The 14,732-nt window shown below is 42.8% G+C and overlaps 1 protein-coding gene across 1 annotated transcript; it reads left to right on the forward strand.

The window, feature by feature from the left end:
• Positions 1 to 655: 655 nt before the first annotated feature.
• On the forward strand, positions 656 to 12,601 carry mrps22 (mitochondrial ribosomal protein S22). Its single transcript, XM_023982966.2, has 7 exons — positions 656 to 814; positions 4,350 to 4,510; positions 4,671 to 4,835; positions 5,009 to 5,236; positions 5,354 to 5,499; positions 12,192 to 12,300; positions 12,421 to 12,601. The coding sequence occupies exons 1-7, from the start codon at positions 688 to 690 to the stop codon at positions 12,508 to 12,510; spliced, it is 1,026 nt and encodes a 341-aa protein (XP_023838734.1). The 5' UTR covers positions 656 to 687; the 3' UTR covers positions 12,511 to 12,601.
• The last annotated feature ends 2,131 nt before the right edge of the window (positions 12,602 to 14,732 follow it).

Here is a 14,732-nt window from a genome sequence, read left to right on the forward strand (position 1 = left end):
CATCCAGACAAATTTCTCAGCTATCTATCAGACAATGCAGGAACACATTGTAACGATGGTGTAGGAATGTCTAGTACTCTGGACTCAAAGCTATGCCTCAAGGATAGGCAGACATCACACAGCGCAGAAAAACAACCAAATTGCTGAATATAGGAATAGCTGAATTCTTACATCAGACACAATTCTACCATGCAGAGAGAAGGCAAGAGACTTGTTTATTTTGTTGGCACCCCAACATGTTGAGACTCATGACATCTAAATGGAATATGTTTTTTTATTGTATTCATTTTTGTAATGAGAAAAGACTGTCTGTATTGGTCAGACAAACATAATACATGTTTATGGTACTTACAATTTGAGGACAATACTAAATTCCTTATTCATTTGACATGTTAGTCATTTAGCAGACATTTAGCAGACACTCTTATTCAGAGCGACTTACAGTAGTGAGTGCATACATTTTCGTACTTATTCCAACCTAGACTACATGTCAGTTTCATGAGCATCACCACTGGAACCATGAACACATTGCAAGTGGACACAGAATACATGATCAATTTGCGCCATCTGGTGAACATCCTTTATAAAACTGTCACACAATCGGAAGACTCCATCTCCCATGATTCCCCAATTTCTACGTCATTTGTATTAGGTCACGATAGTGTAATCCATGAGATAGCTACAAACATGGCCGCGTTTGGTGCAGCACGGTGCCTCTTTAGGAGCTATTCTCGGGTCAAAAATGTCGATCAAAACACAGGAATACTTGTCAGATGTAGCAGAAGGATGTTGTGCAGTGCACCGTCTGACAGCAGTAAGTCGTTTATTTACAATGTGTRGCCACACTGAGAAACTGGAGCTCTACCACTGACCTTGTAGCATGTGTAGCTATTGTTATCTACTGTTAGCTGCCTATGCGAAAACTTTGCTAGCGTTTACTTTTTAGTATTTGAATCACTTGAATGGTACTGGTAGCTAGCTGTTATCCTTGGAGCTATTTACACACGTGGACAAGAACGTACATCTATGCTGCGTTCAAAACTGGGAACTCTGAAATCACCGACTTCCGAATTCAGCGCGTTCAAGATAACTGCGAATTCGGAGAAGTTCAGACTGGAAATCGTTAACGGTCATCCAACTAGGAATTCCAAGACGGGAACTCGGTCATCTTTCTAGAGACTCGACTTTCCGACCTGAAGATAACTGACTTCATGGTTTGACCTCCGTTTAAAAAAAATATTTCCCACTAGTCTTGAAAGTATCATTAGCATTTTATTTAGCACAAACTACTGGTGGTTTCAAGACTGGGAATATGGGGGGGAACGAAACGAAACGATGTCACGTCATGACTTCAGTGATCTTCAGAGCGAGAAGTCTGAGCTCATCACTGCACTATATACTCCTGTAAACTGGTCATCTCTGTATACCAGTCGCAAGACCCACTGGTTGAAGCTTATTTATAAAACCCTCAYTCCCCCCAATCTGAGATATSTACTGCAGCCCTTATCCTCCACATCCAACATCCGTTCTGCCAGTCACATTCTGTTAAAGGTCCCCAAAGCGCACACATCCATGGGTCGCTTGTATKTTCAGTTCGTTGCAGCTAGCGACTGGAACGAGCTGCAACAAACACTCAAACTGGACAGTTTTATCTCAATCTCTTCAAAAACTCAATCATGGACACTTACTGACAGTTGTGGCTGCTTTGCGCGATGTACTGCTGTCTCTACCTTTTGTGCTGTTGTCTGTACTCCATAATGTATGTACCATGTTTTGTGCTGTTGTCATGTGTTGCTGCCTTGCTATGTTGTGTTGTCTCTCTTGTCGTGATGTGTATGTTGTCCTATATTTATATGAAATGTGTTTTTAAAACCAGCCCCCTACCCCACAGGAGGCCTTTTGTCTTAAGGTAGGCCATCATTGTAATTAAGAATTTGTTCTTAACTGACTTGCCTAGTTAAATTTAAATACGTAAAAGCTCTTGTAAGATGCCAGAGCTTCTGACATTTTCTGACTTGGAAATCATTTTTCCCATTTGGAAGCACTTTTTCCCCACTGAGTTCCCAGTTGTCTTGACCTTTTGGGAGCTGGAGATTTCTGATATCTGAGTTCAAAGTTTTGAACGTGACAGCAATCAGACTCGTTGCATCACAGACATTGTATCTGGCTACCATGGCCTGAACATGCTAACTTTTCGAGGTAGGAATATTTCACAAAATATGATCAATGGCTCATTCGAGAGAAGACAACTTCCCGCGTTATGACATCGGCCAGTATTGAAATCTGATTTGATAGTCAGATTTTTAGGCTGGGTTTCTGTACAGCACTTCGAGATATTAGCTGATGTACGAAGGGCTATATAAAATAAATTTGATTTGATAGACGTTTTCGCGATCTAAAAGTCGTATTTCTTTTATACTGAACGAACAAAAATATAAACACATGTAACAATTTCAAAGATTTTACTGGGTTATAGTTCGTATGAGAAAAACAGTCAATGTGAATTTATTTATTAGGCCCTATGGATTTCACATGACTGGGAATACAGATATGCATCTCGTTGGTCAGATACCTTAAAAAAAATGGTACTCAGGATCTCGGAATGGTATTTTTGTGCATTCAAATTGCCATTGATAAAATGCAATTGTGTTTGTTGTTTGTAGCGTATGACTGCCCATACCATAACCCCATCGCCACCATGGGACACTGTTCACAACGTTGACATCAGCAAACCACTCGCCTGCATGATGCCATAGCCGTGGTCTGCGGTGGTGAGGCTGGTTGGATGTACTGCCAAATTCTCTAAAATTATGTTGGTGGTGGCTTATGGTAGAGAAATTAACATTACATCCTCTGGTAACAGCTCTGGTGGACTTTCCTGCAGTCAGCATGCCAATTGCACACTCCCTCAACTTGAGCCATCTGTGGCATTGTGTTTTGTTACATAATTGCACATTTTAATGGCCTTTTATTGTCCCCAGCACAAGGTACACCTGTGTAATGATCATGCCATTTAATCAGCTTCTTGATATGCCACACCTGTGAGGTTAATGGATTATCTCGGCAAAGGAGAAAGGCTCGCTAACTTTTTTTGTGGAACATTTCAGGGATCTTTTATTTTAGCTCATGAAACATGGGACCAACACTTTACATGTTGCGGTTATATTTTTATATTTTTGTTCAGTGTAACTTCCAGTGTAGTGAGAGCGGTTTTATCACAATGCTAAGTCATAATGGCCCGAATTTCTGCCTGCTTGAACGGCATTAGCTCAGATACACATGAAAACATGAAATGACCCTGGGAATCAAAAGGAAATTGACAAAAACAATATACCATTCAAAATGGGTGAATCTTTCCTTTTAAGCTCAAATCAAATTTGATTTGTCACATACATATTTAGCAGATGTTATTGCGGGCGTACCGAAATGCTTGTGTTCCTAGCGCCAACAGTGCAGTAGTATCTAACAATTCACAACAATACACACATCTAAAAGAATAGAATAAAAAAAAATATATATATATATATATATTAGGACACGCAATGTCGGCATGGCATTGACTAGAATACGGTATGTAAACATTACTAAAGGGACCAGTGATTCCATGTCTATGTACATGGGGCAGCAGCCTCTAAGGTGCAGAGTTGAGTAACCGGGTGGCAGGCACTAAGTTCAGGGCAGGTTACTGGGTGGAGGCTGGCTATTGATGGCTATTTAAGTCTGATGGCCTTGAGATTGAGACTGAAAAACAGCTTCTGTCCCAGCTTTGATGCACCTGTACTGACCTCGCCTTCTGGATGATAGCGGGGTGAACAGGCAGTGGCTCAGGTGGTTGTCCTTGATTTGTTTAGGGACTGGCTTCAATATAGATACTTTTGTAACTCACCCAAAAAGGCAGGGATACACTTTTTTCCCAAGTCATAATTCCACTTTGCCAGAATTACCTTGAGCAAGACTTGAAAGACACCTATCGCCGTAGCTACTTCATCCCTAGGTAAAAAATATTTGTATATTTCCGACTTATATTCCTCCTCACTCTCGTCAAGTTTGATTTCTGATCTTTAAGTACAGAGTCCCTCTTAAGATTCTTTGGAGAACATGGAACAATCATTCTAGTAATTGAAGATTAAGTGCAATTATGAAAAATATCTAGAAGGCTTGTATTCAGGAGAAGGTTTGTACGTAATCTTTGGTTTGTTCTTGGCGCCATTCTTCCTGTTTTGCGTCATCAGTGAGGTCAATTCCCATGTCAATATGCGCAGTGTGACTAGTTCTGATGCAGGCCGTACCTGCAGATCTGAGACCAGAGCTAGCTTCATCCATCTCTGAAGTCATTAATTTGTTTCTAGATTCTCCAGATGCCCATGTGAAGCCCCAGTTTCTGGATGCAGAGGTGCAGGACATCCTAACCAGAATCACAGGCTTGAACCTGGAGAAGGTGTTCAGACCCATCAAACAGGAGCTGAAGCCCCCCAAGTACAAACTCATGACAGACGCACAGCTGGAAGAGGTACACACACAGTAGGGCAGATTGCATGACAGACAAACTGACTAGAGAATGGCTCTACAACATCTACTGCAACATTCTGAACATTTCAGTTGGCAGATTACATCCCTGTACAGCTGGTGTCAGTCTTGTTAATGTGTCACACTGTGTGTTTGTGTTGTAGGCGATCCAGAGTGCCAGGGAGCAGGCCCAGAGGCTGCTGAAGATGCCTCCGGTGCTGCCGGAGAGGAAGCCCATCAATGATGTCCTGTCTGAGGACAAGATCCTGGAGGGCATGGACACAGCCAAATACGTCTTCACTGACATCACCTTCAACATACCGCACAGGGTAGGAGAGAGAGGAAGAGAGTGTGTTTGTGTCAACATGCACAACAAGCAAAGTGTGCGTAATGGCTTGTGTCAACCATAAATGTTGGTTATCATTTACAATGCCTCAAACAATTAGTGCTCTTTAGTCTTCTCACTGTCTAGTTTTGTTCTCTCTTCAATGGTTGTTTCCAGGAGCGGTTCATAGTGATCCGGGAACCCACTGGGACTCTGAGGAAGGCATCGTGGGAGGAGAGGGATAGGATCCTGCAGGTCTACTTCCCTAAAGAGGGCCGCAGGCTCACAGCACCCCCTGTCTTCAAGGAGGAGAACCTGAAGGTGGTGTTTGGCCAGGATCGTCATGAGGATATGTTGGATCTGTGCCAGGTCCAGTTTGAACCTGACTCCTCAGAATACATCAGGGTAAAATACCACTTCCTTCACACTCCTCAACAGGCTGTCCAGATGTATGCTTCAGTTATTATTACCCATTAGCAGTTAGTAAAACTCTCTCCCTATTGGCTGTGCTCTGTTGTCCAGGTGCATGCAGCCACCTATGAGGATCTAGAGAAGATGGGGAAGTACGATCTGCTGCGCTCCACCAGACACTTTGGAGGCCTGGTCTGGTACCTGGTCAATGCCAGGAGGGTGGACGGACTCGTGATAGACATGCTGCAGAAAGACCTGTGAGTATCTTGTGTTAGAGCAGGGGTTCCCAACCTTTCTTTGGTTACTGTACCACCTACTTTTTYCCCCTTCACATTTTCTAACAGACCATTTATATTTTCCAACGGGGCTATACATTTGGGTGAGGTTTTTTTCTCGCCGGAGTAGCCTCGTTTCACTGCCAAAAATAGTGTTCAGTGAAATAACACACAATGTCAAATACAGGTAGCCTATTCAAATAATGAACACCCAGTCACATTAACCATTACTCTCTCGCGGGACTAACGGTCTGTGTGTCGCCAAACGTTGCTGCTGCTCATTCCGTTTGCTCGAAAATTGATAAATGGTTAAAAACAGTAAGGCACGCGTTCGTAGAGACACATACCAGCTCTACTGGTAGTACTGCTACTACCTGCTACTGCTACTACCAGCAGTACTACACCTGCACCTGTCAACGACACAAGTTGTTCTGCTTCCACAAGCACATCCAATGCTAGCATCAGTATTTCTACATTTGTTGTTAGCCCAGCTAGCATGGACACTGAGTTGTGAATCTGATGCAGCCGAAGAGCTACTGCCCCCTTACCTTACTGCCCCCTTACCTGGGAAAGCACCGAACAACAGTCCTCTTCGATGGACCATCGAAGAGGCGCAAATATGATGAGAACTACATTGATTTGTGGTTCAATTATTTTGGTAGTAGTGCGTTTCCTCAGCCACTGTGTGTTATATGTGCAAAGTACTATCTCACAACTCTACAAAACCTTCATTCTTGTGCAGACATTAAGAAACAAAACATGCCAATTTGGAAAATAAGCCAAGGAAGTTTTGAGTGAGAATTAAGGTGACTTTCGAGTAGTAAGACGTGTATAAAAGCAACTGATACCATTAATAAGAAGGGGCTAGATGCGCCTTATATGGTGAGCTACTGAGTGGCTAAGACAGGCAAGCTCCATACTATTGTGGAGGACTTAATTATTCCTGCTGGTATGGCTGAGACAATGCTGAGGGGAAAAGGCCAAAGAAACTATACAGACAATGACTTCATCAAACAACACTGTTTCACGACGCATCAGTGACAACCAGGAGATGTTTTGAAACAGTTACTGATTCACATCCAAGCCAGTGAATTCTATGTGTTACAGCTGGATGAGTCAACAGACGTGGCGGGCCTGGCACAGCTCCTGGTATACAGTTGAAGTCGGAAGTTTACATACACCATAGCCAAATACATTCAAACTCAGATTTTCACAATTCCTGACATTTAATCAGAGCATAATAGTGATTTATTTCAGCTTTTATTTCTTTCATCACATTCCCAGTGCGTCAGAAGTTTACACACACTCAATTAGTATTTGGTAGCATTGCCTTTACATTTTTTAAACTTGGGTCAAACGTTTCGGGTAGCCTTCCTCAAGCTTCCCACAATAAGTTGGGTGAATTTTGGACCATTCTTCCTGACAGAGCTGGTGTAACTGAGTCAGGTTTATAGGCCTCCTTGCTCGCACACGCTTTTTCACTTCTGCCCACACATTTTCTATAAGATTGAGGCCAAGGCTTTGTGATGGCCGCTCCAATACCTTGACTTTGTTGTCCTTAAGCCATTTTGCCGCAACTTTGGATGTATGCTTTGGTTCATTGTCCATTTGGAAGACCCATTTGCGACCAAGGTTTAACTTCCTGACTGATGTCTTGAAATGTTGCTTCAATATATCCACAATTTTCCGCCTCATGATGTCATCTATTTTGTGAAGTGCACCAGTCCCTCCTGCAGCAAAGCACCCCCACTACATGATGCTGCCTCCCCCGTGCTTCACGATTGGGATGGTGTTCTTCGGCTTGCAAGCCTCCCCCTTTTTCCTCCAAACATAACGATGGTCATTATGGCCAAACAGTTTTATTTTTGTTTGATCAGACCAGAGGACATTTCTCCAAAAAGTACGATCTTTGTCCCCATGTGCAGTTGCAAACCATAGTCTGGGTTTTTTGTGGCGGTTTTTAAGCAGTGGCTTCTTCCTTGCTGAGCTGCCTTTCAGGTTATGTCGATATAGGACTCGTTTTACTGTGGATATAGATACTTTTGTACCTGTTTCCTCCAGCATCTTCACAAGGTCCTTTGCTGTTGTTCTGGGATTGATTTGCACTTTTCGCGCCAAAATAAATTAATCTCTAAGAGACAGAATGCGTCTCCTTCCTGAGAGGTATGACGGCTGCGTGGTCCCATGGTGTTCATACTTGCATACTATTGTTTGTACAGATGAACGTGGTACCTTCAGGCGTTTGGAAATTGCTTCCAAGGTTGAACGACTTGTGGGGGTTTACAGTTTTTTTCAGTCTTAGCTGATTTCTTTTGATTTTCCCATGATGTCAAGCAAAGAGGCACTGAGTTTGAAGGTGTGTCTTGAAATACATCCACAGGTACACCTCCAATTGACTCAAATKATGTCAATTAGCCTATCAGAAGCTTCTAATGACATTATTTTCTGAAATTTCCCAAGCTGTTTAAAGGCACAGTCAACTTAGTGTATGTAAACTTCTGACCMACTGGAATTGTGATACAGTGAATTATAAGTAAAATAATCTGTCTGTAAACAATTGTTGGAAAAATTACTTGTGTCATACACAAAGTAGATGTCCTAACCGACTTGCCAAAACTATAGTTTGTTAACAAGACGTTTGTGGAGTGGTTGATAAATTAGTTTTAATGACTCTAACCTAAGTGTATGTAAACTTCCGACTTCAACTGTATGTCTGTTACATTTATGCGTGGTCAATTAAGGAAGACATCCTCTTCTGGAAACCAGGACAACAGGAGAGGATATTTTTAAAGTACTGGACAGCTTTGTGACATCAAATGGACTTTGGTGGTCAAGATGTGTAGGTATCTGTACTGATGGCGTAAAAKCCATGACAGGGAGACATAGTGGAGTGGTAACGCTCATGCAAGCAGTTGCCCCCGACGCCACTTGGGTACACTGCAGCATCAACCGAGAGGCTCTTGGTGCCAAGGGAATGCCTGACAGCTTGAAAGATGTTTTGGACACTACAGTGAAAATGGTTAACTTTGTTAAAGTAAGGTCCCTGAAAGCTTGTATTTTCTGCACTWTGCAATGATATGGGCAGCGACCATGTAACGCTTTTACAACATACAGAAAGGAGTGTGCTGGATATCAAGGGGCAGAGTATTGACACGTTTTTGTTTTTAATTGAAAAATTAGCTTAGTTTTCTTTACTGACCATAATTTTCACTTGTCTGACCGCTGGCATGATGACAAGTTTCTCACACGACTGGCCTATCTGGGTGATGTTTTTTCTCGCCTGAATGATCTGAATCTAGGATTACAGGGACTCTCCACAACTATATTCAATGTTCGGGACAAAATTGAGGCTATGATTAAGAAGTTGGAGCTCTTTTCTGTCTGCATTAACAGGGACAACACACAGGTCTTTCCATCATTGTATGATTTTTTTTTGTGCAAATGAACTCAAGCTTACAGACAATGTCAAATGTGATATAGCGAAGCACCTGAGTGAGTTGGGTGCGCAATTACACAGGTACTTTCCCGAAACGGATGACACAAGCAACTGGATTCGTTATCCCTTTCATGCCCTGCCTCCAGTCCACTTACCGATATCTAAACAAGAGGGCCTCATCGAAATTGCAAAAAGCAGTTCTGTGAAATTTGAATTTAATCAGAAGCCACTGCCAGATTTCTGGATTGGGCTGCGCTCAAAGTATAAACTGACACTCATTCTTATGTTTAATAAATGTATCGTAATGTGTGTGTGTGTGTGGCAGGCTTACAATTATGGCAAAAAAACAACATTTGAGAGTGCGCTGACTCTGGTGCTAGAGGGGGTACACAGCTGGAGGTTGAATGTTTGGGGTACGGGACTATAAAAAGTTTGAGAACCACTGACCTACTGAATTTAGCTCTGCCCGGAGTACCCCTGAAGTACCCCCCTCATGTGAATTTKACCAGTTAGCCTATGGTATCATGAATCTTCTCAAGTACCCCCTGTGGGTAGGCCAAGTACCCCCATGGGTCCTAGTACCCCCTGTTGATAGGCCAAGTAACCCCAGGGGTCCTAGTACCCCCTGTTGATAGGCCAAGTAACCCCAGGGGTCCTAGTACCACCTGTTGATAGGCCAAGTAACCCCAGGGGTCCTAGTACCCCCTGTTGATAGGCCAAGTAACCCCAGGGGTCCTAGTATCTCCTGGTTTTTCTCCAACTTTAATACAACTATGACACCCCATGCCATCTGTTTGACTCCACATGCCATATGTTATAACAGTGTTTTGTAGGCATTGTGACTAGGGCTGTTGCGGTGACTGTATTACCACCACACCGGCCGTCACGAGTCAYGGAGGCAGTCAAATGAAGGCTTCTCCAAGCTCTGATGCTGCTGATGGTCATTAGTAACCTACCAAACTTGCTTAACTGCCTGGTACTCAGCACTCTATTGGCCTTCTAATCACTCTGACATCAATGCAAATGGAATGGATTCAAAAATCTAATCAAACACTTCATGAGAGCCCATGAGCTAATGTTGCTCAACATTTTTATAGGCTGTGTAATTGTGGGAGAAAACAAAGTGATGGCCGCTAATAAAAAGAGGAGGATCCCATCAGCTTTCTATAGGCTAGGTCTACTATATTTATTTCTCAACTTTCCTAATATTAAGCACATTGCTTATATTTACAACAGGAATATAGCCTACCTGGCTGGCTTGAAAATAAACCACGGGGATGTCACACACACACACATATATAATATTTGTATATATATTATTTAGTATATGTAAAGACGAGATTAAATCAAGAATAGTTTGATGGGTGACTTATCCTATCACTGAATTATATATTATCACTTGTAAATGATGCCCAGCATAAGAAACAATGCCTTTTTTGCGACTTGTTAGAATCATAGTCGCACACCTCATGTAGCTTAGCCCATAGGCCTATATGTGTTTAATAAGGTTTGTATCACAACTAAAGTGGCCAAATAACTTAATCTGCTTTACAAGGGGGTGTAGAGCTTAACATGGAACCCAAACCGGCTGCGTGTGTGCGCCATCGTGCATTAATGCATTTTGTCCCCCCCACACCAAACGCGATCACGACACGCAGGTTACAATATCAAAACAAACTCTGAACCAATTATATTAATTTGGGGACAGGTCGTAAAGCATTAWACATTTATGGCAATTTAGCTAGCTAGCTTGCACTTCTTAGCTATTTTGTCCTATTTAGCTAGCTTGCTGTTGCTAGTTAATTTGTCCTGGGATATAAACATTGAGTTGTTATTTTACCTGAAATGCACAAGGTCCTCTATTCCGCCAATTAATCCACACAAAACAGTCAACCGAATCGTTTCTAGTCATCTCTCCTGATAACTGTGTTATCAGTGTTCTAGTCAGTGACTTCTATTTTAGCCCTTGGCAACGCAGACGCTCGAGCAGTGTGGGTGCAATAATTGAATAATATAGATTTCTAAATGTATTTTGCGCACGCGAYGCGAGCGGTGTAGTCGGCCTGTTAGGCCTACTCGTCTTGTTGGCTGACAAAGTAAATGTGTCCAGTTCTTCCAATATCTTCAATATGCACCTTGTGGTATTGGATAAGGACACACAGCTGCGTCTCCGATGTGTCTGTCTTTACTTGTAGCCTGTGAGAAAGACCTGATCACATGAAGGACAGCCATGTGAGTGAGACGCGCTTCGGATTGCGCAGCACACTCAGAGTAGGGCACAATGCAGCATTCTGGGCCGCAAAAGGCTTGGCTTTTTTTAGGGTGTGTTACGGCCACAAAGGGGATGCCGTTGTGAAATTCGAGTCATTATCAAGTGCTTGTAAAATTGTGAATGAGAGACTATTGGAGTGCGTACAGCCTGCGCAAAAAAACTAAGCAGAGCTCATGCCTTTCAAGTGACTTTTTTTCAAATCACCATTAGTCTCATCATGCAGCCTTAAAATGTATTAAAAATCAAAGCGTATTGCCCAACGTTTGTAGAACTAAAGGTACATTAATAACTCTAAATTAAGCATATAGGAGTACCTATTTTTGTTAACCGCTTGACACAGAATAGCCGCATGTGCGCATTCCCTCAACGTTTGGAGAAAATATTTCTATTTTATTCAGCTTTGTTCAATTGTATTCTTCATACTATAAAATAATGGAACGGAATTATAAGCAAATCTTGTCTGCTAAATGAACGAGTGTAGCCCACATCCATATGACATAGCCAGAACAGGGCCTAACATAAGGACGTATCAGAGTATGTTATTCTGTTCTTCTGAAATTGACTACATGTTCTTCATATCATATTTCTTTAGACCTGTCTAAAATAMATCATGTATTTATTGTTAAGGTGTATGCTATATTACAAGGATTTATTCAACTATTTAAAATGGCTTGTAGGCTATGTGTGGAAGCCAGGAGATGCTAAATGTGTTTGTTAATTAATGGTCAATTACCATGAGACCGACTGACAAAATTTTGTGACTACCTCAGCCCTTATTGTGACAAGTAATGATTTAACACCATAGCTGTCATTGTTAGCCCAGAGTAGCCACTATAAAGACCGACTGACAAAATTTTGTGACTACCTCAGCCCTTATTGTGACAAGTAATGATTTAACACCATAGCTGTCATTGTTAGCCCAGAGTAGCCACTATAACAGTGGCTGTATTGTTCTCTTTGTTCTAGGTTGCAGGATGTAGTGAGTCTGGTAGGTCTGTTCAACAAGGTCCATCCACACAGTGAGACAGCCCAGGAGGCCTCCAGCCAACAGGCTTCAGGACTGGACCTGCTCAAGGTGGGCCCAATCAGTAGACACTAGTGCGTCTCAGGACCTGGTTGATGCACCAGTCACCGTATTGGCAGCCATGATAGCCAGTAAACCCTTTGTTTAACCTCTGTGTCTGTTCCCCACCAGATCTACGCTAAGCGGGAGTCCCAGAGGGCAGGATACGTAGAGCTGGCCCTGCAGGCCTACGAACAGACCTCCGCAGAGAGCTCCGTCTGACATACATCAGCACACCTAACCACAGGACAGCTGTGTCACATCACAGCAGAGCTCAGTCTGACATCAGCACACCTAACCACAGGACAGCTGTGTCACATCACAGCAGAGCTCAGTCTGACATCACCATACACCTCACACCAACGGAGCTGTGACATTATCCCCAATGGCCTGCCTTTCCATGATCAAAAATTTCACCAACTGGACAATTTCGGTGAGCAAAGAGAATAACTTAGTCCTTGAACTATGGAGCTCATATGAACCACTTGCAAGCCAAGTGTCCATTGGCAATAAATGGCATCAAAATGTGCATATAACTGGGGTCCTCCAGGCTTCAGTCTTCTATCATTTGGTGGAAGGGCACACGATGCAGTGCAGATATTCACTATTCACACATTTCAACCTTGTCATTTGTTCATAACCTTAATCATACTGTATCACAACATTGGAACTGAGTAAGCTGTTTAATTCTCATGATGTATGTACATTCAAAATAAAAATGTCTTTATTTACAGTCTCATTTATTGAATCTGAATTGTTCTTAGGGCCTGATTCAGACAAACACTTGTCATTTTTATTGTGTTGATAACATTTCATTCCCTTTTCTAGACCAGTCATACAAAAGGCACTTGGATTCACATCGATAACAATGAAGTAGGTTCCCTATAAAAACAGCAGAGACCTAAGGCACTAGACCATGGCAGAGCAGCATGCGTGGCAAGACAAGTAGGTGTACTGAACACAAGCTCAACACCTGTGGAGAGGACCTAACCTAACTAATGAAAGATAGACCCCAAGCCTGGTTAGCTAGGGGTAAGACGTAGTGTAGAGAACTAATCTATTCCCATCTTCCTATGTGATTGGATAAGGTAAACATTTCAACCCAATGACCCCCTCTGGTTCACACTACATTTCATTCTATACTGTGGGTCAATGTGAGAGTGGATGATGAGGTACTAAGTACTGCACAAAGGATTTCAAAACCGGGGTCTATGAGTTGGGTTCTGTTGCGAAATGTTTTGCAACGGAAAGAGTTTAATCTAGGAAGCAAACAAAACGAAATGGGGAGGGACCTACCTGAATTTGTCCAATAGAAACTTGTTTCCATTTGGAGTAAACAAGTTTCCATTGCAAAAACATTTATCAACAGACCAAATGTTATGCAATGAAATCTGACTAATGAATACACCCCGGGGTCGCGTTCAGCATTTAACCAGAAATTTATTTGACTAAATTTGTACCTGTTCAAAAATAAATCTTATTTTTGTTTCCCGTTGCAAAACATTTCCTGCGTTTGTTCCTAATGAATGGGACCCTGTCCATCCATTCTCACCCAAAGCATTCTACAAACCCCCTCGTATTGTGTTTCACAGTTTAAAGACAAAGACAAACTCCACCCGACTTTCACCAGTTTCACTGTAAAGGTAAAACCCCACCTCCCGCCCACACTCCCTTTCACTAGGAGTTTGAACAACAATACGTGTTCTTTGGTCACTTTAAGGACATTCCTCCAAGACTTTCAGTCATCTGTGGTGTCGTTGTCGTCCAGGTCAAYGTCTGTGGTGTCGTCGTCCAAGTCAAAGATGTCCAGGTCCAGATCGTCAAGGCCCTGGAGGGAAAAGCAATGTATTTGAGTGATGAGTCAGTGGAAGACTAGGTGTGAGCGAGGCTGAACTACCTTGCTGGTACACTGTTGTCCCTTAACATTCATACATCATTATTCAATGTCAAACATCAAAAGGTGATTTCCAATATAGATTAGCATTCTAAATACTGTGTAAGTCTTGGCAGGATGTATCAACTCAGGCCAGGTTTACCTCTTCATTCCATTTATCATTCAGGTCCAGCAGGTCCATGGATGCTGCTGCTACTGCTGCAGGGGCTGGCTCCACTCCTTTACCCTCTAAGAGTGCAGCTAGAGGGGATGGCTCCTCCACTCCTTTACCCTCTAAGAGGGCGGCTGCAGGGGCTGGCTCTGGTGGAAGCACCTGGGTAGGGGCTCTACTGCTGGGGCTGCTGCAGCCTGGTCTTCTACGGTTGGAGCTGGATATATGGCTGGGGCTAGGTCTATGAGTGGTGCTGGGGATAGGTCTATGAGGCTAGGTCTATGAGTGGTGGGGCTAGGTCTATGAGTGGTGCTGGGAATAGGTCTATGAGAGGTGCTGGGGTTGGTCTATGAGTGGTGCTGGGGCTAGGTCTATGAGTGGGGCTGGGGATGGTCTATG

Source organism: Salvelinus sp. IW2-2015, linkage group LG4p (assembly GCF_002910315.2).
Source record: "Salvelinus sp. IW2-2015 linkage group LG4p, ASM291031v2, whole genome shotgun sequence".
Classification (NCBI taxonomy): domain Eukaryota; kingdom Metazoa; phylum Chordata; class Actinopteri; order Salmoniformes; family Salmonidae; genus Salvelinus; species Salvelinus sp. IW2-2015.